A 26,710-nucleotide genomic window follows, 5' to 3' on the forward strand; every position below is an offset into this window, starting at 1 on the left:
GCGTAAAGACAGGGGCCAGACTTCAAGGATTTAAGAAGCAGATGGGTTCTTACTGCCCACCCACCTACATACACCCTGCTACTTTGATGCTCATTTGTGTCTTTCTCTTTCTTCTTCGAATTCTTCTTCCTCCTCTGGACAAGAAGGTGTGGATGTCTGTCCACGTCCAGCTTTTTAAATGTCAGGCACTGTTTCACTTGGATCATTTCAGTGAAGGCTTGGGAAGCTGTGGCTCCCTTTCCCCCTCGGTCACCTGCCATCCACCAGCGTAACCTGATGGCTCCTACCAAGCAGCTGGCCATGCAGTATTTTAGTGCAGGGTTCTTAGAACCAACAAACTGTTGAAAACATGGCTAGTCAGCTTTTAAGTAGCTTTTAGTGTCAGCTGGAACAGGGACCGAGTTGATAATGACCATCTCCAGCCCTGGGGCAGAAGGAAATTGCAACTGAAAATACCTCGTTCAGTACCTGGCACAGGGCAGGTCAGTGCTGATACATGGTGGTGGGGATGGCTGCCTAAGGTCCGATCTCTAAGACCTTCCCCTCCTGTTCCGGTCTAGGAGTCTCGGATGTTTTTTTTCCTGGTGCATCCTTTATTCGAATAGCTGCTCTCTGCTCTTAATTCCGAGATTTTCAGCAAATTCCTCCCACTCCCTGGATCTCAGACTCTAAATCTAAGTGCTAAGGGTGTGGGACTTGTTAGGGGATTTTATGTGGAGTCCACAGATAGCCTGCAAGGGGGGCCTGTGAATCCCTAAGACCATGACCAATTTGTTCATGTATGTGTTGTGGGGAGCACTGTTGGCTCCGCTTAGTGAAGAACCATTGTCTGCCGGAACTCTCGGATGCCTCCAAGTGTTCTCTGACACCAGCTACTCAGTGTCCCCAAGTCTGATAAACATGCTCCTGGGGGTTCACAAAATGATTGTAGGTGGTGCATGGGTACGGCTGTTATGTCACTCGTTATGTGATTATTTTAACGTTAAAAAACCCACTAAAATGGACATTTCCTGATTATCGTTTCTTTGGAGGAGGCTAAGTCTTGCTTTTAAAAAAGGTGACTTAAATGAGTAATATCACAGAGGTAGGTTAATGCCTAAGTTTGAGCAACAGGGATCTCGCCCAACCCCCACCTGGTACCGAGAGAGGAGGAGTCTCAGAGGAGCAGAGAAAAGGCCATAAGGAAGTTGATGAGTAAACTCTGGACAATAACTCACTCGTCCTTCTAGCTATCCTGATATCACAGTTCTCTAGAAGTTGGAGAAGTTTCTGATCCTCTCTCAGGTCTCCTCCAAGAACACCGTCGCAGTCAGGCCAGGAATCCTGCCCAGAGAGTTGCCATCAGGGGCCAGTTTATGGGCAATGCTTGAGAGGCTGTGATCGCAGAGGACAAACACTGAGAACAGAGTCCTGTCTTCATCCACATGCTTCTTCAGGTTTGAGAAGTACTTTTCATATCTCAGCGTTTCTGAGATTGGGCTGCATTTTACAAAATGGTGCTCCCTTAAATGCTAGATAGCTATTACCTTGCCAAGAAGCTGTTATTTAAATGGATAGTAGCTTAGAATGGAAATAGGGTTCTAAGACTATTTTTCCCCTCCTCCCAAGCAAATTACACTTGCAAGTTGGGACTTTACTAGTAAACACAGTAATCAAAAGAGAATTTCTCTTTAAAAGAAAAATGCTCATCTCATTTCCTGTTGACGAATTGGAAGTTAAAGGGAATGAATCATGGTGACAGGTCTGGAGACCCTAAGCCCGGGCCCCGCTTCCTGGGCACCTCCCACCTTCTCTCTGAGACTTCCCTTCACATTTATAAATCCTTTGAATTCACTGAGTCTCCTGCTCAAAGGTGTAAGTTCCTTCTGGAACTTAAAAGTCTGAATTTTAAACGTCGGGGGAAGGATGAAGCCGACTGCACAGGTTCAGGTAGACTTCACGATATTGTGAAAGCTTCCTGACTCCCCCATATTCTGTTTTTGTGACAAGAGAGGTGTTTGGTGTATTCGTCCAGATGGTGAGCTTGCGGGGGCCGGGGGGGGGGGGGGGCGGCGGTTAGAAACCCTTGATGAGACTTCACAAATCAGTGTGTGTATTGGCCATTTCCGTTCTAGCTGCAGTGGAGATTGATGGATTGTGACTTGTGACTTTTGGTTACCCAACCCAGGAAGAGGGGAGGGGGCTGCTAAGGAGACCCGCCCCAAAGGAACAGACCTGCCTTTCTCAGGGAGCCAGGGGTGGTGCCATTGCTTCACTTAGAATGCCAGATAATAAACAACCAGGACTCGGCCTTTAGAAGTCAATGGAATAAATAAGCTGGAAAAGGTTGAAGAGAAAAAGCCAATGAACGTGTAAGTGGAGGATTATATGGAGCCATTTAAAATGACAAAAAGCAAGAGTAACAAAGCAGCAGATGGAATTTGGCCCCACATGGCCTTGCCAAGCTAACTCTGAGAAGCACTGTGTAGAAAGTGTTCTGTTTATGTCCCCTGAAGCATTCATGGGGTTTCCTGGCCAAATTCTCAGGCTGTTTCTATGGCGCTTCCAGAAAAAAGAGTACAGCAGTGTTGATGTGTCCCCTCCCTTCTCATTCTGCATCCCCTTCGCTGCCTCGTGACATAAATCTCTGCTTCAAATGAGACTGTTAATAAAAAGTGTGGCAGGGGAGGGAGATGCTGTGATTTTTTTTTCCACACACAAAAAGGAGAAAATCTGTAAGAGTAAACGGTGTTTATTTTTTTGTTGATTTTTTTCAATCAAATGGAATTGCTTAATTAAAAAAAAAACTTATCTCTTTTCTCTTTAAATACTACAGACAACCTCATTTTATCTCAGCAGACACCTAGCAACAAAACACTGGACCCACCAGAGAAAACCGGGCAAGAAAAGCATCAGAAATTCAAGTCAACTATGGAGAATTAGTGTTAGCTGGCAGCTCTCAATTCTAAACAGAAATGTCTCAGAACCTATTGGGTTTGACAAAAGTTTCTTAGAACTGGGGATCTGGGAAAGTTGGACTCCTTTTAATTCTATTCCAATTGTTTTCTGCGTAGGGAAATTAATGTCAATGCATCAAATGAAGACCCAAAGAAACATTTAAAAACATGTCAGACTAGTATTCAGTATGTGAGATTATTAAGTAATAACTTGTCCTCCTAGTTAACCTTGTCCTGGAATATATATAGGTTATTTGTAGCCGCCACCGCTATAATATTTTCTGAGGGGTGCCAAGCCGTATGCAAGATCTTTTTGCTAAAGTCCAGACTGTCGACACTGATCTCGTCTTTTCTCCGCTTGCCCCCTACGCACACTTTCCGCGGTTTTAGGATAGCCCGGGGTTTGCTGTTTTCCCTCGAGGCCTCCAGGGTGACGTCACGCTTGGTGTTTCTGTCGAACATCCTGAAGAAGTTGTTGTAGGAGCCTGTCATGATGACGCTGCAAGGTAGAGAGGAAATAGGGAGTCACTGAGGACTCTGGAGAAAGGCAGGAGCATATCCCCATTGTGTCTTTCTGGAGCCAATGACACAACGTCGTGGCCAGCTTATGGCACCATCTGTTTCACTAAAAACCAAAAACCCAAACAGACTTGGTGGCGCGACCATGGTCTCGGTTTTGAAGGCTGGTTGGGAAATGAAGGATCATGATACTCCTCCTTGTTACTTACTTCTGTGGATAGATCCCTTTTGGTTCTTTGGCTCAGGGAGCGAGTCCTGTGGTTTTAATGATCCCAGCCTTACGTCCCTTAGGATTGCGAGGCTGGAGAGAGGTCAGGACAGGAGGAACACTTTTGAGAACACTGGTTATGCACACGGAAAGTGTGGTTGCAGGAGTGGGGCTGTGTGGCCGGACATCTAAGGCTTTCTGCAGCCAGCATAGTGGGAGAAACGCTGAGTATAGAATAGTGCACTGAGCCTGGTGGGTCCTCCCCCTGCTAAGAACCAGCTCTCAATTCAGCCTTGCCAGCAAACTTACCTAAAAAACGGATGTCATCGTGGTCTCCCTCAGGAAGAGAGTAAATAAATTCAAATTTTAAAAGAATTTGGGAGGGGAAAGACTTGCTAGTGGATTGACAGATGGCGTCCACCTTTTTGTAAGAGTTCTCTACCCTCAGATAGATTTACTACAGACTGAGGGCAGTGACTGCCAAAGCCTTCCAGAAGCAAGGGACCGACTCTTTACCGGTGACAGTTTGCACATACGGACAGGCTGGGGCGGGTGGGGTGGTGGTGGTGGTGGAAATCATGCTGCCTCAGTAACATCCCATGGGGGCTGCCACTGGAATGCGGGGGCTTGGCCTCGTTGGTGGGTGAAGCCCTGACTGGCTGGTGAGGATGGGAGAGGACAGCACCTCCTCACTGTTCATGAGGCACGAGTGTGCAGACAGGTGCGGGGAAAACTGACAGCATGGGGCCACAGCCAGGGGACAGGGTCGTGGGGTCATCTGTGCCAGGCAAATCAGTCAAGGGCTTGCTTGTGTAACTCTGGCCCGGGAAACAGACGCGGTGAATGTGTTTGTCTCTGTAGTGGAAGAAGCTGTTGCTACTTTATCAGGTAGGGTGCTGAGCGTTCGACTCCCCTGCAATCTCACCTGGACTTCCGTTATCCCAGATAGGGGCTTTACACCTGAGGAAAAGTGAGGAACTCGCTCAACTGTGGCAAAATGGCCAAGTCAGGCCTCCAACCCCCATGTGCCTGACTCGAGGGTCTAGCACCGCCCCACTGGCCTCACTGCTTCCCATGAACCAACAAGGCTTGCTCCACCATGACTCAGCTTGGTTTTAAACCGAGAAAGTCCTTGTGTTTTGGTTTTTGTTGGTTGGTTTGGGAAAAAAAAAAAAAAAAAGAAAAACTCTCAACCTTATTTGAATTGAGAATTTTCTTGGTTATGGAAAGAAGTGAAGTTATGAAAAGAATGTCAATCTTAGGATTCAAACTCAAACCTTCCTACTCTTGTCTCTACTACGTACTAGCTCATGAGCTGGGGCAGGTCGCTTTGTCTTGCCGAGCCTCAGTTTACTCAGCTATAAAACAGATGACGACAACAACCTTGTCATCTTGTGGTCAGGATTCTATAACAGGATGTGTGCGAAGGTGACTAATACGTACTTTGTGAGTCTAGGTTAAGGTAAGTTCTTAGGACAATAACAACAAATAGAATTTATTAATATAAACTACAAATAAAAATTAGAAACACAGGGTCGGGGCCGGCTACTTTCCCCCTTAGGAGCTGCAGTTCATACATCACAGCTGCTCTGTTGTCCCTTGCCTCCGCCCTATAGCAACGGGGTGGGGTGGCTTGGGGCCTCTGTCATGTGGGGATTTTTTCCAGGTCTCCTAAGTGGAAGTCACATTTTGGTTCATTGGCAAAGAAAGCCAAAGAATGGCCAGAAACCGCTTGTTTTTACTACAAGTTCCAATTCCTGAATGCCTTGCCCTGACAGAAGGTAGTGCCTGCAAGCACTATTGGTGCCGTGTTCCTGAAAACACTAAATCAGCCCCTGGTAGCCTGCATTTCGTTCTGGAAGGCGGGGAATCATCTGTATTTGTCAAACTAAAAATGAACTATTAGAAGGTAATATGAAGTACTGTTGAAATAGAAGGCCTTAAAACAATAATAAATCACTTTGAGGGAATATGATAAATGAGGCCCAACTAGAATTCAGCTAATGAACCACCGGGGCCTTTGGACAGGTCTACACTAGAAGCGTCTAGGGATGATTTTCGATCTAGAAAGCACACTTTGCAATAATTGGAACAGTTTATGCTGGAATTCGCTGGTGCATTATTAGTGTTCTTCATTTCGGCCCTGTTGACCTACCTAGCTCTGGGGGCGTCTGGGGTGTAAGACAGGGGATTTTCTCATTGATGTCCCATGGTCACCTGTACCAGGCCTGAAAGAGGATTCAAGGGTCTCACTCCATCCCTCCCTTATATCCAGCTCTGACCTCTAAGGGAAATCCAGGGACCTACACAGTGGATTCCTGCCAGGCCCTGGGGCCTGATTCCGCCCTCCCTTTGGCCACGCCCTGCGCAGCATAAACGGCCCAGGGCCCCGGCAAATACAGGGCTCACCTCTGGAAGTTTCCCGAGCCACGGAGCCTCTCTTACCTGTCCGACCCATTCCACACACACTCAAATTTATCAAAAATGCAGTCATTTTCGTAGAGGGAGCACAACTTGCTGCGGAGGTAGTCATGTACCTGTGGGGAAATACATCAAGAGGGGCGGTTATTATTTTTAAAATGCTCGTTTCTGTGATGACCCCCTCTGGTGATGTGAGCTGTTAATTATTCCAGTATACATGTGCCTTGAATCGGATGGCCTGGGTCTGAATCCAGGCTGGGCTCTCTGCAGCCATGGGTTGGGGAGCTGCTTATGTGGCGAGTGTGGATGAAGCAAGCTTGCTTAGGGAGCTGGTGGCCGGCAGAAGGGCCCAGTAGGTGGTAGAGTCCCGTTTTCTAAACTGACTTGCAAATACACATTAGAGGACACTATTCATTTGGTCTTTAACTCAACAAATGTTTATGGCCTGCCAGCTCTGTGCTTGGGAGAGGCAGTGAACAAAATACCCCTGGTGGGCTTTCATCCCAGCATGGGGGCAATTGAGCGTTCACGTGGGCCTTTTATGGTGAGCGAAGTGAGGAGACGTGGCAGAAAGGACCACTGAGCTGTGTCATGATAATGTGAGGCAGCAGAGGCCAGTGATAGCCTGGTGGCAGATGACGGTGTGGAGCAGGGCGGGAGCAAGTGGTCAGCTTCTCGGCATGTTTGCAGGGACAACTGATAGGATTCGTGGATGGTGCAACTGTGAAGCGTGGAAAGAAGAATTCGAGTCAAGATGGCTCCTGGATCTTTCTCTTGAGCAAGCGGAAGGATGGACTTGCCACGTTCATTTTTGGGTATGATAATTTGGAGAAACCTGTGCAGGTGGAGCTGCTGACGAGACTCTGATGTAAAGGTTGCAGTCCTGGAGCATGGGCAATTCTCTCCTGTTTCTATTTTTCAGTGAAATAAGAAGCAAAGTTCGCAGCTGAGAGCGAGGAAGGGCAGGGGATGCTGGGGAATCATGCGGCATGGCTGGAGGGCGCTGGGGCCCCATGAAGTTGTTGGATGGGAACTTTACGTGAGACCAGTCAGCATGGTTGGGTCATTCACCCTATGTTCCCTGAGATGTTCTGGGGATTGAAAAGCTGAGTCATGCAGACAGTGCAAGTATTTCTAATGCGGCAAACGACTGTTCCCAAACAGTCCTAGGCCTTGTCAGGGTACCCGCCTCACTGCTTTGGTGACAAGAGAATCCATCTGCGGCAGGGCTTCTGGCACTGTTAGATGGAGAAGGGGACGTGCGGGTGAGGTTTACGTCCCGCGCTTGAGACCTGTACTGTAACTCCTCGTCGTTCCCTTCCTCTCCTGCCGCCTTTTGGGCCTATTCCAAGTGGCACAAGTCTGATGTAGAAGGCCATTTCTGTTTGTAGGGCTGCAGATCTCTAGTGATTAAGAGTCTTTGAGCAAAGAAGCAGGAGAGAGTCTGTGGGCAAAAAAAGGGGACTGATTCTTGATCCAGACCACTGTTTGGCAAACCTTTTCCAGCAAGGGCCAGAAAGTCAATATTTATGCTTTGTGGGCCACAGGACCTCTGAGGTGACTGCTCAACTCAGCCCTTGTAATGCAAATATAGCCGTAGGTAATGCATAAACAGAAGAGGGGGGCTGTGTCCCAACAGAACTTTACTTATAAAACAGGTGGGGGACAAAATGAGCCTCTGGGTCCTAGTTTTGCCAACTCCAGATCTTTCTTGTCTTTTCTTGACTTCTCATTGACTTGTTCCTGGGTTCTTTGTAATAGAGAGCTGTGGCTTCTGAAGGGCAGTGGGCCAAGCGGGGAATTGATCCAGCGGGCAAGGGAAGCCAAGTTTGTTGTTCTAGTATAGGCTCACCTTGAAGATACTGTGGGTTCTAGACCGTGATAATAAAGTGACTATCGTAACAAAGTGAGTTAAATAAACAGTTTGGTATCCCAGGGCATGTAGAAGTTAGGCTTACACTATATTAAGTGTGCAATAAATTGTATTATCTAAAAAAATGTAGATACCTTAATTAAAAAATACTTAATTGCTGAAAACAAATGCAAATCATCTGAGATTTCCAGCAAGTTGTCCTTTTTCTGGTAGTAGAAGGTCATGCCTCAGGGTTGTCCTGACTGGCTGCAGTGGTGGTTGGTGAAGGCTGGTGTTGGGGTGGCAATTTCTTCAAATAGGACAAAGTGTGCCCTAGCTACGGCCTCTGTCTTTCACAAAGGCTTCTTCTATAGCATGCGGTGCTGTTTGATAGCATTTTACCCAGAGCAGAGCTTCTTTCAAAATTGGAGTCGATCCTCTCAAAACTTGCCCCTGCTTTATCAACTAAGTTTATGTGATATTCTAAATCCTTTGTTGACATTTCAACAATCTCTACAGCATCTTCACCAGTAGATTCCAGCTCAAGAAACCACTTGCTCTGCTCATCTGTAAGAAGCAAGTCCTCATCCTTTTAAGTTCAGTCCCATCTGTAGGCTCCACTTGCTCTTTCCACCACATCTGCAGTGGTTTCCTTCATTACAGTTTGGAGCCGCTCAAGCTCATCCACAAGGACTGGAATTAACGGCTTCCAAACTTCTGTGCATGTTGATAGTTTAACTTCTTCCCATGAATCACCAATGTCCTGTTTTTTTTTTTTAAAGATTTTATTTATTTATTTGAGAGAGAGGGAATGAGAGAGAGAGAGCACGAGAGGGAAGAGGATCAGAGGGAGAAGCAGACTCCCTGCTGAGCAGGGAGCCCGATGCAGGACTCGATCCTGGGACTCCAGGATCATGACCTGAGCCGAAGGCAGTCGCTTAACCAACCGAGCCACCCAGGCGCCCGAATCACCAGTGTTCTTAATGGCACCTAGAACAACAAATCCTTTCCAGAAGGCTTTGCATTTACTTTGCCTACACCCATCAGAGGAATCACTACGGCATCTATAGCCTTATGAAATGTAGTTCTTCAATAATAAGACTTGTAAGTTGAAATGACTTCTTGATCCATGGGCTGCAGAATGGATGTTATGTTAGCAGCCATGAAAACAACAGAAATCTCGTTGTACATCTCCCTCAGAGCTCTTTGGTGACCAGGTGCATCATCAATGAGCAGGTCTCAACCGTGGGCTTCAAATACTCAGTAAGCCATGTTGTAAATACAGTGCAGTCATCCAGGCTGTGTTGTTCCGTTTATAGAGCACAAGGAGAGTAGACTTTGCATATTTCTTAAGGGCCCTAGGATTTTCAGAATGGTAAATGAGCTTTGGTTTCAACTTAGTCACCAGCTGCATTCACTCCTAACAAGGAAATCAGCCTGTCCTTTGATGCTTTGAAGCCAGGTACTGACTTCCCCTCTATAGCTCTGAAACTCCTTGATGGCGTCTTTTTCCAATTGAAGGCTGTTTTGTCCACATTGAAAATCTGTTGCTTGGTGTAGTCACCTTCATGAATTGTCTCAGCTAGATCTTCTGGAGAACTTGCTGCAGCTTCTGTATCAGCCCTTGCTGCTAATCTTGTGCTTTCAAGTTTTGGAGACGGCTTCTCTCCTTGAACCTTATGAGTACTCTATAAGTGGAACCTCTCCTAGTTTTAATTTTCTTCTGCAGCCTCTTCCCCACTCTCAGCCTTCAGAGAATGGAGGAGAGTTAGGGTCTTGCTCTGGTTTATGCTTTGGCTTAAGGGGATGCTGGGGCTGGTTTGATCTTCTCTCCAGATCACTCAAACTTTCTCCTAAGGCTGTTTCAATGTCTCATCATTCATTTGTTCGCTAGGGTAGCACTTTTAATTCCCTTCCAGAACTTTTCCTTTACATTCACAACTTGGCAGTTGGGCGCAAGAGGCCTAGCTTTCAGCCTGCTGTGCTTTCTACATGGCTTCTTCTCTATGCCTAATCACTTCCAGCTTTTGATTTCAAGTGAGAGATGTGTGACTCTTTCTTTCACATGAACACTTTGAAGCCAGGGGAGGGTTATCAACTGGCCTAATTTCAATATTGTTTTGTCCAGGGAATACAGAGGCCAGAGGAGAAGGAGTGAAGGAAGGACAGGTTGGTGGAGCAGGCAGAACACACACAACATAAATTATTTAAGCTCACCATCTTATATGGGCACTGTTTTGGCACCCCAACACAGTTAAAATAGTAATGTCAAAGGTCACTCATCACAGATTGTCATAACATGTAATAGTAATAATGATAAAGCTTGAAAACGGTAAGGTGACACAGACATGAAATGAGCAAATGCTGTTGGAAAAATGGTGCTGGTAGACTTGCTCAATGCAGGGCTGCCGCCAACCTTCAATTAAAAAAAAAAAAGGCAGTATTTGGAAGTGTAATAAAATGAGACATGTCTGTACTCCAGCTATCCTACTTTTTGGAGAAAAAAATGAGCCAAATAACTCATTTTTCAGCCTTATCTCCCACTTACTCATTCCACTGATCTGATATGGAGCACTTTTCAGGCAAGGCACGGATGTGTTTTGAGAAGGGAGAAACTAGTTTTTAAAACACGGTTAAGCAGGTTTCTGTGATATAGAACCTCTTAGAATTCTACAAGAGTCAAGGAATTGTAAAATTATAAGAAATGGATAGTCATTATTTTATCTCACTATAAGCACTAAAATTTGTTTTTTGGCTCAGCCTATGTTCTTCACAAACTTTTCTTGACATATTATTCACCTATATTTCTATAAGACAGAAGGCCAAAGGTGAAAGTTTATAAGTATCAAAACATGTGTGATCTGGACAAGGAACCACATTGCCAAGAACTCCACAAATAATTCTTGAAAGACAAAAGTCAGGAGGGATCGAAAGGAAAATCCAGTCTGAACCAGTATTTTCTCCTCCTAGCAGCTAAATTTGGGGAAGCTCCTACTGCCTCGACTTGATGTCATCTAAAGAAAAGAACATTGACTATGAAGGTATGTTACATTTATGTTCTGTTGCTCAAACAAAAAAACAAAACCTTAGGCAAACAAGATGGACCTATCTCCATCAGAGGAGAGGATCAGGTAAGATACATTGATTAGAAACATCTAGAACACAGAGCAAAACTTAAAACTCACCCAATTTGATGCTTTTTCTTCATGTTCCAAATATTTGTTGTCCATGTTCCTATTGTGTATGGCTTTCTTGACACTAAATTGAGCCTCCCAGCATAGAGGTTCTCAAATCATGAACTCGTGGAAGCCTGGTGTTGTACATAATGGGACTGCTCATGAGGCCCAGCAAGAGTGAACTCTGTTGGTTGGTTCTCAGACTTCTCTTGTAAAGAGTCACATGGCAGATATTTTAAGCCTGTGGGCTAGATCATCTCTGTCACATCTATTCAACTCTGCCATGGTAGCATGAAAGCAACCATGTACCCATGATTAGGTGTGGCTGTGTTTCAGTAAAACTTTTTACGAAAACAGATGGAGACTGGATTTGGCCCACCAGCCATGGTTTGCCAACCCCTGTTCTGTAGGAGAGCTTGAAAAGAGCTAATGATACTTAAGTCTACAGTTTCTTATTCCTGGAAAGATGCTGGAGACCAGTTGATGCATGTATGAAAATACATGGCAGGAACATTACTTGCTCCCCTCCACAGGGAAGGCATTAGTAACTGGTGATGGATTATTTCCCATTGGGCCAGGCTTCACCATCTTTTTCAACAGTGTTCTAGAAATTCAGAGTTTATTTGCCACCTTTTATATATCGGGGTATAGTATATAAATTTAAATTGCTTTGAAATATGCTATCTAAAGTTAAACTTCTGTAATATTTCCTTTCAATATGTGTGCTGTGAGACCTATCTCAAAGCATTTGACAAAGAGCACTTCCACGTCTATCACTAGCTGAACTTGCTTTGAGAATCACGCTCTTAAAATGCTGATTATTCCGTGTCCCAGCTAGCTTACTGGGTTCTAAAACCAGCTTTGCTCTTAAAGCCTTTCTCTAAAATGAAAGTACTAATTGCTCCTGCCACTGAAGAGACTAAATCCAGTTTTCTCTCATCCAGTCTGGTCAGCAGGCCACAACTGTGTCCATACCACCCACACTCAGGTTCTAGTTGCCACCGCACTCTGTCACACGAGAGGTGTGTGCAGCTAGAAGAGGACCCGCGAGTTGGCTTAGCCCTGGGCTAAACGTGAAGGTGAGAGCCTCAAGGCAGGTGCTGTGAAGTGGGGCCCTGGAGTCCGGAAGGATCTGAGGGACAGGAAGACCCCAAATATATAGGGCAGGCTATTTCAACCACCTATGTCCTTTTGAATTCTGCCCCCTGCATTACTCACAGTTGGTCAAAGTCCTTGGGGTCCTCAATCTTCTCTATTTCTTCTGAAAGATTGGCTCGTCCTGTGGCCACTCATGTGTCAAAGTAGGGTGGGTGGGCTCCTTGCTGCTCCAGGCGATGATTCCTGTTCTAAAGCCCTCAGCTCCTTTGAAGTCATGTCACCAACTAAACTCCCTGCTGACTACCTTGTTATAGTTAGCAACAGTTCTGAGGCCCTCTGCCACATTCCTTGAGGCAATTTTAGCACCTGGATCCCCTGCCATTATTCTTCGTGGATCATTACTCCGGTCGCTCAGTTAGTTGGACTCATCATTTTCAATGTGTTTTTTCCTTTGCTTCCTTGGCCACATGATGAGACTTGCCACGACCCTAATTATACCTGTTGAACAAGTACTGTTCTAATGCTACCTCCTATCTTTTCAGTTCACTCTTTACTAGCTTGATTCTGTCAATTCTTCAAATCCATTATTCTGTCTACTTTTCTTCACACGTTATTTCCCTCCTCATCTACCTGAGGTTGAGTGGTCCATCATTACAGTCACACCTTAAGTATCTCTCTCCTTCCATTGTACTCAACTGGATCACTGAGCAACCCTGCCTCTCTCTTAGATGCGTATTTTACACTTCTCCTTCTCACTCAGCTAATGACCTTGCTTCTTCTTTTATGAGAAAATAGAAGCAACAAGAAGAAACCATCGATGGCTACCAACACAATGCATCCATAGCTATTTACTCTTCTCTCCTTCCTTTGATGGATGAATCGTCCATCTTCCCATCTATGGCCTACAGCACCTGCCTTGAGGCAATGGACTCTGTTCCGTCTTGCTTCCCCCAAGGAGTCAACTGCTTGAATTGTTCTTTCTCTCCTGGCTTATTCCCCTCAGCATAAAACATGATAACTTCCTTATGCCTGTATCCCATTCCTGCTACTACCCCATTTTGCTGTTGCCCTTTAGACTAAGATTTCTTGGAAGAGCTACCTGTACTCATTACACTCACATCTCCTATTTACAGTCTCTCTCAAAACCCACTCCAAGCAGACCTTCCTTAATACCATTCACCTACACCTATCTCCTCATTACTAAATCCAACGGCCAATTTTCAATCCTTTCCTACTTGATTCAGTAACAGCATTTGGTAGTGGGTGATTTCTCCTCCTTGAAATAGTCTCTTTACTTGGCTCCTAGAACATTCTTCTCACTTTTCCTCTTCCCAACCTGTAAACACCGGGTTCCCAGGGCATGGTCCTGACCACTTCTTTTTTCTAAGCTAAAGTATACCCAAACTCAAACTGAGCTGTCTACTTGCAATTTCTGGGTGTTTACTTGGCTCTACATGTCCCAAAATAAATCACGGTTCCCTCATCTACATAATTTTCCTAATTGCTCAGGATAAAAACCTTGGAGTGATCCCTGGGGCTTCTTTTCCTCTTACATCACATATCCAATTTGTTGTTAAGTCCTGTTGATTTTACCATGAAAATATATTAAGAATCTGGTCACCCCCATTGCTCACACCCTCATCTAGGCTACTATCAGCACTTGCCAGAATGTTGCAATAACTTGTTAAGTGTTCTATCTCCTCCCATCTCCCCCTCTAGTCTCTCCTCCCCAGCACAATCAGAATGTTAGTGATGAAAATATTCTGAAATTGGAGTGGTGAGGGTTCCACAACTTTGTGAATATACTAATGTCGACTTTGAAAGGGTGAATATTACAGTATCTGAATTCTGTCTCAAGAAAAAAATATGTAAGTTAAATCCATCTAAAATTTTCACACCTCTTTTAATCTAAACCAAAATATCTTTTAAAAAGACCAGTTTATCCCAGCCTCTTTATCTTTGCTTCTATTGTGCTCTTACCTAAAATGAGCTTCTTCAGATCCTTTCTACCTCAAAGTCTAGTCTTCCATCTTCTAAAAAAGGCCATTGTATTCTAAACACTGCCTTCTCCTTTGTTCCCTTTGTCCATCAATCTACCAACCATTTAGCCAATGCTCAAGCTAACAACCTGCACAGTCTTAACTCTTCTTCCCTCCACATTGAATTGGCAAGTGCACCTCATAGACTCTCCTCCTACCTCTCCCTCCATCTGCATGCCACCATCTCCTCCTGTCATTTCCAGTGTAGAACCTTTTAATGGTTTTCCATTGTACTCAGGCTGAAGACAAAATAACCGAATCTTCTTTACCAGGGCCTACATTTCCAGACTCTTCTTTCTGCCCATGTTCTATATTTAATATACAAATAACTCCTTTCTGAACACAGCAGCTATGAACACACTATCCTTCTGGCTCGTTCCTGGCAGTCAAGGCTCAGCCTTTGGGTCTCTTCTCACCAGGCTGACCGTCCTTGCCTGTGCTCGCAAGCACCCAGTACCATCTCTAGCCTCATTGCCTACTCAATCCCCTATTCATCATTGGGCTTCTCTACCAGTCAGGTCTAAGAGAGCAGGACCATGTCTGCCTTGTGTACCATTCTAACTACAGTATCCACCCCACATCCAATGCTCAGTAGATTCAGGTTAAATGGAATTCAAGCTCCTCATGTACCCTTGTCTAATATCCTATGGCCCTTATAAACTATACCATTTTATTGAATATATATATGATGATGTATGGACTCTTACCCTTGTGCATTGGAAGCCTTTGCAGGCAGAAGCTGATGTGGAGGCCCACAAAGGAAGTGTGTTATTACCTACGGGTGGGTGGTGGTCCATACCTGGTAAGTCTCAATGGGGCGGTTTTCCATGTTGAGATCCCAAACTTTAACGGTCAGATAGTCTCTGGTCATGATATACCTCCCACTGTGGCTGAACTTCACATCCGAAATCGAAGAGATAATTTCAGAGAAAAACGACCTGTTGCTTGGATCTTCAGGCTCTTCAAAAACTGCAGAACAGAAGCAAAAATGAGAGAAAATAAGTACATCCTTATCAACTAACTCTACCATGTTTGGGCCAGCTAGAAAGCCAACACTCTAACTTGGAGTAGAATCTGCAGGATGTAAGTAAGTTACCGATCAAGAACCTGAAAGCAGAAAAAGCAGTCACTGGTTTCTGTATTTTCTTTCTCATGGAAGGACTTGCATGGGACCTGTACCATCCAGAGATCTGGCACAGAGTCTCGCCAAGCTCTGAGTCGATGTATCTAACTATTTCACAATTCCCCTGGTCTCTGTGTGTCACTGCTCCTGTCAACACCTGGAGTCATCGGAGATGCTTAAAAAATGTGTTTATAGCTTTCTTGAGATATAAAATTACATACCATAAAATCTGCTCATTTGAAGTTTATAGTTCATTGGTTTTTTTCAGTATACTTACATAATTGTATAAGCATTGCCACAGTCTAAATTTGAAACTGTTTCATCAACTGACCCCCCCCACTCCCAAATTCCATACCCATTTGTAGTTACTCCTCACTCCCTACTCCTGCAGCCCTAGGAAATGACTAATCTGTTTTCTTGTTTTATGAAGTTGCCTAATCTGGAAATTTCCCCTAAATGGAATTATATGAGATAGTTTTTCTGTGACTGGCTGCTTTCCCTCAGTATACTGTCTCCATGGTTCATCCATGCTGTAGTATATATCAGCACTTCATTCCTTTTTACGGTTGAATAATAACCCATTGTATGGATATACCACATTTGGTGTGTCGATTAAACACTTGATAAATACCTGGGTTTCTACTTTGTGGCTACTAAGAATAATGCTGCTATGAATATTCATGGACAAGCTTGTGTGTGGACATTTATTTTCATATCTCTAGGTCACAGTTTTTAATAGTGGCACTTGGCTGAGCCTCAGTCATATCTTTTGTATATATTGTCCATTTGTTCTGATATCCAGGCACTTATTACTTCTCAGTAGCTTCATCTGATTTCCACTTAAAGGAATGAATGCAAACCTCCTCAGCTGGACAGCAAATCCCATCAGAAGCTGGTGTACTATGTCTATCTACCTTGATTTTGAACTTCTCTGGTTCCAATTGAATGTATAGAATATAGCTTAGGTATATCTTGACCTTTCCCATTTCTATGATCTGCCTTCATTGACTCAAATTCTGAGGGTCTCTCACTACTCTCTTAGCCTTAAATGATCATTTTGTGGAAGCCCCCTATACTTGGTCTGGCCCACTTGTTTAATAGGACCTAAGGTACTCTCACATTATGATTTAACAATCCTTGCTTTTTTTTTTTTTTGAGGAGGAAAAAGCATTTTAATTACTTACTTTGTACAAGCATGACCTTTAGAAAGTGTATAGGCATTCCTTTGACTCCATTCTTTAAGTCACTGTTAACTAACTGGCATTGAACTCTTCAGGATTATGCAGTTTCTCTCCCCAGGAAATAATAGGTTCATCTCTCCTTTCAATAAATTTCGTATCCTGTTCCCAAACCTCAGCCCTCCTCCAAATAAAACAAAGCTTGAAAAACAAACCCCATTTCCTTATCGGCTTGTGACAAGCACACTACTTAATAAGCTGCTCTTTTCATTCTTCAGTGGGGAGAGAGTGCACGAACAACAAAAAATTCTCAGAGCTACAGAAGGCACATAGAAGAGGGCTGCCGTGTTGTTTACACCATTCAGACAAGGGTCGAGATTGAGTCCTTGCATTTGTTTTTATCTCAACAGCATTGTCAGCTTCTTTCTGGTTTTCCTTTGTACTGAAAGTCTTGCATACAAATGTTCAATAAACATGTGTTGCTTGATTAGAACCACAGCTAGATCAGTGAATGAATTCTTTGCCGTCTGGGGGCTCAGCATGTCTGATGCGGAGTTATATGCAATTGTCCATACTTACCTTTAACCTATAATAATGGTAATTAATTGTGATACCAACACTTGTTAAGTGGAACCATACTCAATTTTAGGCTAAACAAAACATCAGTCTGCAAGTTAACACATCCTCCAGAGCTTTCTCTTTCCTGCCTTCTCAACACACTCAGAGTCAGTATCTAATTCTATGTAGAAAACCTAAGGCTATAACGAGTTATCTTTGAAACCTTCCTGAATTAAACTCTGAGCCAAACCAAAATTCTAATTGTTACTTCATCATTTAAGAGAACCCCCCAAAACCCTCATCAATCAGAATTGAACTTGAGAATTAAACCCACTGAAACAGAAAAACCTCTCGGACTTTAAACAAGCATTCAGGGAGGCCCCTGGACTCTGACTGGTGTCCTCATAATTGAGAACTAGATTTTCATATTAGTTTCTCTTCCAGGGAATCTAATTAGGGCTGGGGACTTACAAACTCCAGGCAAGCCCCATGGCAAACAACTCAATAGACAGGCGGGAGCCCTGAGGTGTGGTCATCTCCCCCTGATGCAGCTGCAGTAAATGGGAAGGGATCAGTTAAAAATCCCAACCTTTGTCGGGGAGGACGGTGGAGGAGTAGGGGACCCTAGTCCAACCGGTCCCTGGAATTGAGCTGGATATCTACCAGACCACTCTGAACACCCAGGAAATTAGCCTGAGATGTAAGCAGATAGACCTGGGATCTCCACAAAGAGAATACCCCAGGCAGTTGGTTTCAAGGTACAAAGTGGGGAGCCGTGATTCTGTGGGCAGATATCAGAGGATAAATGGCAGCGGGAGGGAGCCTGACTGTGGGGATCCTACACCATCAGTGAGCAACAGCCTCCCGCGCTGGGGACGGGGCACAGACTCGCAGACCGGTAGCGACGGGTAAAGGACTTTAGGGCAGCCCCCTGGGTGGAAACCCGGAGTGGCAGGGCGATGTGTACGAATTAGGGGCGGCTGGCGGTTTTAGAAGCACAAAGGGTAGAGACGAGCCCCTACCTGGAGGTGAGGACTGGGAGCGCTGCGGAGGGGCGCACAACCCAGGACGCTGCAGTTTATAGCAGCACAGACAGAAATGGAGATAGTGTGGCCTGGAGAGCTCACTGAAGAACAGACTGTGATCTCTGTGCTCTGAGGCAGAGGGTTGGAAATGGTCTCCTCTGCTCTCTCAGAAGAGATGTGGAAAGCCGCCAGGGAAAGCCACCAGAGAATAAAAGCCCCCCAAAACCGGTTTTCACAGAGCCCATCCCCCACCATAGGGGGCAGAGCAACTCTGCCCAAAGAGGGTTGCCTGAGTAACAGCGAGGCAGGTCCCTCCCCCAGAAGACAGGCTGGGAGAACAAGAGGCCAGCAACCCTAAGGTCCCTAGAAAACAGGTGCATCTTACTTGGGTTGTGGTCAATAATTTGGACTCTATACATTCCCTCAACCACCCGTCAACAGAATGACTAGGAGGAGGAACCCCCCAAATAGGAAAGACTCAGAGACTATGACTTATGCCACAGATTTACAAATGGATTCAGATATAACCAAGATGTCGGAGATGGAATTCAGGCTAGCAATTGTGAAGACGACAGCTAGAATGGAGAAATCAATTAATGGCAACATAGAGTCTCTAAGGGCAGAAATGAAAGCTGAAATGGCAGAAATTAAAAATGTTATCAATGAGATCCAATGTAATCTAGATAATCTAACAGCTAGGGTAAGTGAGGCAGAAGAACGAATTGGTGACATAGAAGACCAATTAATAGATAAAAAGGGAAGAAAGAAGGCCAGGGAAAAACAACTCAGAATCCAAGAAAATAGAATCAGAGAAATAAGTGACACCATGAAACATTCCAATGTCAGAATTATTGGAATCTGGAATCCCAAGGGGGTGGAGAGAGAGAGAGGACTAGAAGATATATTTGAGCAAATCGTAGCTGAGAACTTCTCTAGTCTGGGGAATGAAACAAACATTCATGTCCTACAGGCAGAGAGGACCCCTCCTCCCAAGATCAAGGAAGACAGGCCAACACCCCGGCATGTAATAGTAAAACTTGCCAATCTTAGAACCATCTTAGAAACCATCTTAAGGGCAGTTAGGGGGAAGAGATTCCTTACGTACAGAGGGAGGAACATCAGAATAATGTCAGACCTATCCACAGAGACCTGGCAAGCCAGAAAGGCCTGGCAAGACATACTCAGGGTACTAAATGAGAAGAACATGCAGCCAAGAATACTTTATCCAGCAAGGCTGTCATTTAGAATGGATGGAGAGATGCAGAGCTTCCAAGACTGGCAGAAACTGAAAGAATATGTGACCAGTAAGCCAGCCCTGAAAGAAATATTACGGGGGTTCTATAAAAGGAGAAAGACCCCAAGAGTGATACACAACAGAAATTTACAGGGACAATTTATAAAAACAAGGTCTTCACAGGCAACACGGTGACAATTAATTCCTATCTTTCAATAATCACTCTCAACATGAATGGCCTAAATGCTCCCATAAAACGGCACAGGGTTGCAGACTGGATAAAAAGACAGGACCCATCCATATGCTGTCTATAAGAGACTCATTTTGAATCTAAAATTACATACAGACTGAAAGTGAAGGGATGGAGATCCATCTTCCATGCCAACGGACCTCAAAAGAAAGCTGGGGTAGCAATTCTTATATCAGACAAATTAGATTTTAAACTAAAGACTGTAGTTAGAGACACAGAAGGACACTATATCATTCTTAAAGGATTCTATCCAACAAGAAGATCTAACAATTGTAAATATCTATGCCCCCAACATGGGAGCAGCCATCTATAGAGGCCAACTGTTAACCAAAATAAAGAATCATATTGATAACAATACGTTAGTTGTAGGAGACCTCAATACTCCGCTTTCAGCAATAGACAGATCATCTAAGCAGAAAATCAACAAAGAAACAAGAGCTTTGAATGACACACTGGACCAGATGGACCTCATAGATATGTACAGAACATTCCACCCTAAAACAACAGAATACTCATTCTTCTCGAGCGCACATGGAACTTTCTCCAGAATAGACCACACACTGGGTCACAAATCAGGTCTCAACCGATACCAAAAGATTGAGATTATTCCCTGCATATTCTCAGACCGTAATGCTTTAAAACTGGAACTCAATCACAAGAAAAAATTTGGCAGAAAATCAAACACTTGGAAGCTAAAGACCACTCTGCTCAAGAATGTTTGGGTCAACCAGGAAATCAAAGAAGAACTTAAACCCAAACAAGAATGTTTGGGTCAACCGGGAAATCAAAGAAGAACTTAAACAATTCATGGAAACCAATGAGGATGAAAACACATTGGTCCAAAACCTACGGGATACAGCAAAGGCGGTCCTAAGGGGGAAATACATAGCCATCCAAGCCTCACTCAAAAAAATATAAAAATCCCAAATTCACCAACTAACTCTACACCTTAAAGAACTAGAGAAAAAGCAACAAACGATGCCTAAGCCATGCATTAGAAGAGAAATAATTAAGATTAGAGCAGAGATCAATGAATTAGAAACCAGAAACACAGTAGATCAGATCAACGAAGTTCTTTGAAAGAATTAATAAGATCGATAAACCACTGGCCAGACTTACCCGAGAGAAAAGAGAAAGGACCCAAATTAATAAAATAATGAATGAAAGGGGAGACAGCATGACTAACACCAAGGAAATAGAAACAATTATTAGAAATTATTATCAACAACTATATGCCAATAAGCTGAGCAACCTGGATGAAATGGATGCCTTCATGGAAACCTATAAACTCCCAAGACTGAAACAGGAAGAAACTGACAACCTGAATAGGCCAATAACCAGTAACGAGATTGAAGCAGTGATCAAAAACCTCCCAAGAAAACAAGAATCCAGGGCCTGAGATTTCCTGGGGAATTCTCCAAACATTTAAAGAAGAAATAATACCTATTCTCCTGAAGCTGTTTAAATAAAATAGAAACAGAAGGAAAGCTTCCAGACTCATTCTATGAGACCAGCATTACCTTAATCCCCAAACCGGGCAAAGACCCCATCAAAAAGGAGAATTTCAGACCAATATCTGTGAAGAATATGGATTCCAAAGTCCTCGAAAAAAATCCTAGCTAATAGGATCCAACAATACATTAAAAGGATCATCCACCATGACCAAGTGGGATTTATCCCCGGGATGCAAGGGTGGTTTAACATTCGCAAATCAATCAATGTGATAGAACACATTAATAAGAGGAGAGAGAAGAACCATATGGTCCTCTCAATTGATGCAGACAAAGCATTTGACAAAATACAGCATCCTTTCCTGATTAAAACTCTTCAGAGTATAGGGATAGAGGGAACATTCCTCAACTTCATAAAATCCATCCATGAAAAACCCACAGTGAATATCATCATCAATGAGGAAAAGCTGAGAGCCTTTCCCTTAAGATCAGGAAGACGTCAATGATGCCCACTCTCGCCACTATTGTTCAACATAGTACTAGAAGTCCTAGCAACAGCAATCAGACAACAAAAAGAAATAAAAGGTATTCAAATTGGCAAAGTAGTAGTCAAACTCTCTTTTCACAGATGACATGATACTTTATGTGGAAAACCCAAAAGACTCCACCCCCAAATTACTAGAACTCAAACAGCAATTCAGTAATGGGGCAGGATACAAAATCAATGCACAGAAATCAGTTGCTTTCTTATACACTAACAATGCAACTGTAGAAAGAGAAATTAGAGAAACAATTCCATTAACAATAGCACCAAAAACCATAAGATACCTCGGAATAAGCCTAACCAAAGAGGTACAGGATCTATACTCTAGGAACTACAGAACACTCATGAAAGAAATTGAAGAAGACACAAAAAGATGGAAAAATATTCCATGCTCATGGATCAGAAGAATAAACACTGTTAAAATGTCTATTCTACCCAGAGCAATCTATACCTTCAATGCCATCCCGATCAAAATTCCAATGACAATTTTTCAAAGTGCTGGAAGAAACAATCCTAAAATTTGTATGGAATCAGAAAAGACCCTGAATCGCCAAGGAAATGTTGAAAAAGGAAAACAAAGCTGGGGGCATCACGTTGCCCGATTTCAAGCTGTATTACAAAGCAGCGATCACCAAGATGGCATGGTACTGGCACAAAAACAGACATATAGACCAATGGAACAGAACAGAGAGCCCAGATATGGACCCTCAACTCTATGGTCAAATAATCTTCGACAAAGCAGGAAAAAACATGCAATGGAAAAAAGACAGTCTCTTCAATAAATGGTGCTGGGAAAATTGGACAGCCACATGCAGAAGAATGAAACTTGACCATTCTCTAACACCATACACAAAGATAAACTCAAAATGGATGAAAGACCTCAATGTGAGACAGGAATCCATCAAAATCCTAGAGGAGAACATAGACAGTAACCTCTCTGGCATTGGCCACAGCAACTTCTTTCAAGATACATCTCCAAAGGCTAGTGAAACAAAAGCAAAAATGAACTTTTGGGACTTCATCAAGATAAAAAGCTTCTGCACAGCAAAGGAAACAGTCAACAAAACAATGAGGCAACCCACAGAATGGGAGAAGATATTTGCAAATGACACTACAGATAAAGGGCTGGTATCCAAGATCTGTAAAGAACTTCTCAAACTCAACACCCAAAAAACAAATAACAAGTCAAAAAAGGGGCAGAAGACATGAACAAACACTTCTCCAAAGGAGACATACAAATGGCTAACAGACACATGAAAAAATGTTCATCATCATTAGCCATCAGGGAAATTCAAATCAAAACCACACTGAGATACCACTTCACACCAGTTAGAATCGCAAAAATTAACAAGGCAAGAAACAACAAATGTTGGAGAGGTTGTGGAGAAAGGGGAACCCTCTTACACTGTTGGTGGGAATGCAAGTTGGTACAGCCACTTTGGAAAACAGTGTGGAGGTGCCTCAAAAGTTTAAAAATAGAGCTACCCTATGACCCAGCAATTGCACTACTGGGTATTTACCCCAAAGACACAGATGTAGTGAAAAGAAGGGCCATATGCACCCCAATGTTCATAGCAGCAATGTCCGCAGTAGCCAGACTGTGGAAAGAGCCTCAACTTCATAAAATCCATCTGAATGGATTTTGCCCTTCAACAGATGAATGGATAAAGAAGATGTGGTCCATATATACAATGGAATATTCCTCAGCCATCAGGAAGGATGAATACCCAACTTCTGCATCAACATGGATGGGACTGGAGGAGATTATGTCAAGTGAAATAAGTCAAGCAGAGAAAGTCAATTATCATATGGTTTCACTTATTTGTGGAACATAAGGAACAGCATGGAGGACATTAGGAGAAGGAAGGGAAAAATGAAGGGGGGGAAATCGGAGGGAGTGATGAACCATGAGAGACTGTGGACTCTGAGAAACAAACTGAGGGTATTAGAGTGGAGGGGCGTGGGGGGATGGGTTAGCCTGGTGATGGGTATTAAGGAGGGCACGTACTGCATGGAGCACTAGGTGTTAGACGAAAACAATGAATCATGGATCACTACATCAAAAACTAGTGATGTACTGTATGGTGACTAACATAACATAATAAAATAAAATTAAAAAAAAAGTGGGAAGGGATCAGCACACTGCCCTCTGGAGGCCATCAGTTCCTGCCTCTGCCACTTACCAGCTGTTCACATTTTATTTCCTATTCCAAGATTCAGTTTTCCCAGCTGCAGGAGGGGGATGCATTTTGCTTGGAACATATGACTGGCACACTGTAGGTTCTCAATAAATGTCAGGAGCTATTTTTATTCTCATTAGCATGCTCCGGTTCTGTATCAGCCAATCATATTTTATCCCAGACTGAGACTTGGGGACTGAGGACTATAGAAGTTGTGGGCTATTTCAGTGACATAAAGAATGTTTACAAGGTTATACCTAGCAATCTGTTCTCCATATACGTGGCATATTGGGATGCTAGTGTAGCAACCTTGTAAAGCCCAAAAATGACAGGGGGAAATGAAAGAAGACAATTCTCTCATCAGCCCCCCACTAATTATTGTGTATGACCCAAGAGGGCAGGTTATACTGGTTACCGGTTATAGACAATGGGCTGGCCATCACAGCACTTTGCAGCTTATTCCACGTCTATGCATATCCAAGTTTTAATATCAACTCCATGACTTCTTTTCATTCATTCAGCAGCAACATTTCATGGTATTGACAATTACTGTTTATGGGAAGCTTGCTATGTTCCAGGCCCTGTGCTTTACATGTTTAATCTCATTTAATCCTTACACTAATCTTCTCACATGTGAAATACGAAGGCATGGAGAGGTTTTGTAACCTGAGGTCAACACAGCTCGAGTGAGGGAGAGCTGCATTTTGCATTCAGATCCACCTGACTTCAAAGTCCTTGTTCTTAACCATGATGCACTTCTGCCCTGTATCATGTCCAAGGTCTCATTTGTGTAGCTGTGAAAAGTTAACCAGGATAGAGTCTACATGGAATCACAGAATCACAAAGCTGAAAGGCTCTTTCCCCCCTGGTTATCACACTAAATATTTTTTATTGTGTATTAGTTAGATGGCAGTGAGTGGAAGGGCTTAATGGTGACTGCTCCCACCCTATCCTTTTTTTTTTTTTTCCAGATGTTGGAGCCATTTATTTATTTATTTTATTTGAGAGAGCGAGAATGACAGAGAGAGAGAGAGAGAGAGAGAGAGAGAGAGAGCACATGAGAGGGGGAAGGGTCAGAGGGAGAAGCAGACTCCCTGCTGAGCAGGGAGCCCGATGTGGGACTCGATCCCAGGACTCCAGGATCATGACCTGAGCTGAAGGCAGTCGCTTAACCGACTGAGCCACCCAGGCGCCCCTCACCCTATCCTTTTTATACAGCCAAAGTCCTCAAAAGAATCAACTCATTTCAAACACTTAAGGAGCACAGTTTTGACACCAAGGACTCATGAGTCCGAGCCTTACACCATCATCAGCAAGCATAGGTGGGGGGCCTCAGGACATTGTATGATCCAAGACCCTCATATCACAATAAGCCCGGACCCTCAGGCCATCTCTCATCCCTGGATTCTAATCCCTGTGGCTTGTCAGCAGCAAGACAACCTTTCCTCCCACTGCCCCTCCCCTTCAGTTTATATGCAATAGCTTTTAATATATGTGTCTCCTAAGACGCAAGCTCTATGAGGGGAGGGGTTTTTGTTTTGCCCTGCTGTATCCCCTGAAACACAGGACATGCTCACTGAATATGTTAGATGAATGAATATGGACAAGCCATTTTAATTTTTACAGGAAAATAATACTTATTAATTCAGTAGGTCCTGAAAGGAACCTATCTAAGCAATGCTCTATTCACCTCGAATTTGTTTCAATTCCTTGAAAAGTATAAATAAATACATTCCATAGGAAGTCATCTGTAATTCAAGGTTTTCACTAATTCACCCTGAACAGTCATCAGCTATTTAAGTGTCTTGTACACGCATATGCACACACACGCAGAACACTTAGTACATGACCTAGAACATGACCTAGAACAAAGTATTTTTTTTTCTTTTGGATGGACACAGGCCAGGCCCTGTACTAAGGGCATTTCTCTTGGAGACCCGTGGCTTAGCATTAAAAATCCTGCTGACCTACAGTTTCCAACCAACTTCTAGAAAATAAAGCCATCAGGAGGAGAAAAGAAGAGACCTTTGATGGAGAGAAGACGAGCTCCTTTGTGAGGAAGGACTCTGGATGGGAATCCTAACAGCCCAGACAGCGGCAGTGGCGATGAGTCAGATTTGCCAACAGGGAGTTTGTGTCTCAGAGACCCCAGTGACAACACTAACAGCAGTACTGATAGCTATGATTTTTTGGTCTTCATGCTTTGCACACGTGATCCATTTATGTTCACACTTATCAGGAAGGTACTCTCACTGTCCTTACTTAGAGATGAGACAGACCAAGTGAGGCTGAGTAGCTTGCTCAGGATCATATAGTTAGTGAACAGTAGATGTGGGCTTTCAAAGGACCCTCTGTCTGCCTCCTTGTTACACTGTCTCCACAACCAGGCCTTCCCTTGCTCTGTCACTGTCATTTCTCTGTTTAAACAACTGAATCAAAGTGGGCTCCTTAATGTTCTAGATGTACCTGTGAGTGCCCACTTCTGTGCCTCTGCGCCTCCTTACCTTCCCATGTGCCCATCCTGGGATACTGGAAAGACAATATCCGCCTGGGAGTCGCGGATGCTATGTTGGAATCCAGGCTGGACAAAAATTAGCGGCTCCTAGTAATACCTACTATCTGTTGAACAATTACACTGTGGGCTTTGCATATATTAACTTACTCAATATTTCCCTTTTGGACAAATTGGTCTAGTCATTCAACTCAGGCATGGGTTCTACTGCTCCTAGGAGGCAGAGCAAGGATTTTAACTTGGTCTGTTGCTAGCCTACGCTTTTAACCTCTGATCCACCTCTCATTTCAATGGCTGGACCACCATCGGCTCTCTGGATCTGCTTTCTCGTCTGTCATATGAAGGAGGCAGGATTGTCTAGCAGGTGCCTCCCACCTCTCAGATCGTAAGATCAGTGAATTCCAGT

The 26,710-nt window shown here is 43.7% G+C and overlaps 1 protein-coding gene across 1 annotated transcript in view; it reads right to left on the bottom strand.

Moving 5' to 3' along the window:
- Positions 1-2,736: 2,736 nt before the first annotated feature.
- PPP2R2B (protein phosphatase 2 regulatory subunit Bbeta) overlaps positions 2,737-26,710 on the bottom strand; it is a 270,773-nt gene continuing 246,799 nt past the window's right edge. The window contains exons 7-9 of the mRNA XM_028119142.2: positions 15,049-15,218; positions 6,109-6,200; positions 2,737-3,435 (exon numbers count right to left, since the gene is read on the bottom strand). Of these exons, the coding sequence (XP_027974943.1) occupies positions 3,156-3,435; positions 6,109-6,200; positions 15,049-15,218 (542 nt within the window). The 3' untranslated portion in view covers positions 2,737-3,155. The remainder of the gene's footprint in view (positions 3,436-6,108; positions 6,201-15,048; positions 15,219-26,710) is intronic.

This window comes from Eumetopias jubatus, unplaced genomic scaffold, assembly GCF_037043125.1.
Source record: "Eumetopias jubatus isolate StellerSeaLion01/CBP00866 unplaced genomic scaffold, mEumJub1_p1.0 scaffold_5, whole genome shotgun sequence".
NCBI lineage: Eukaryota > Metazoa > Chordata > Mammalia > Carnivora > Otariidae > Eumetopias > Eumetopias jubatus.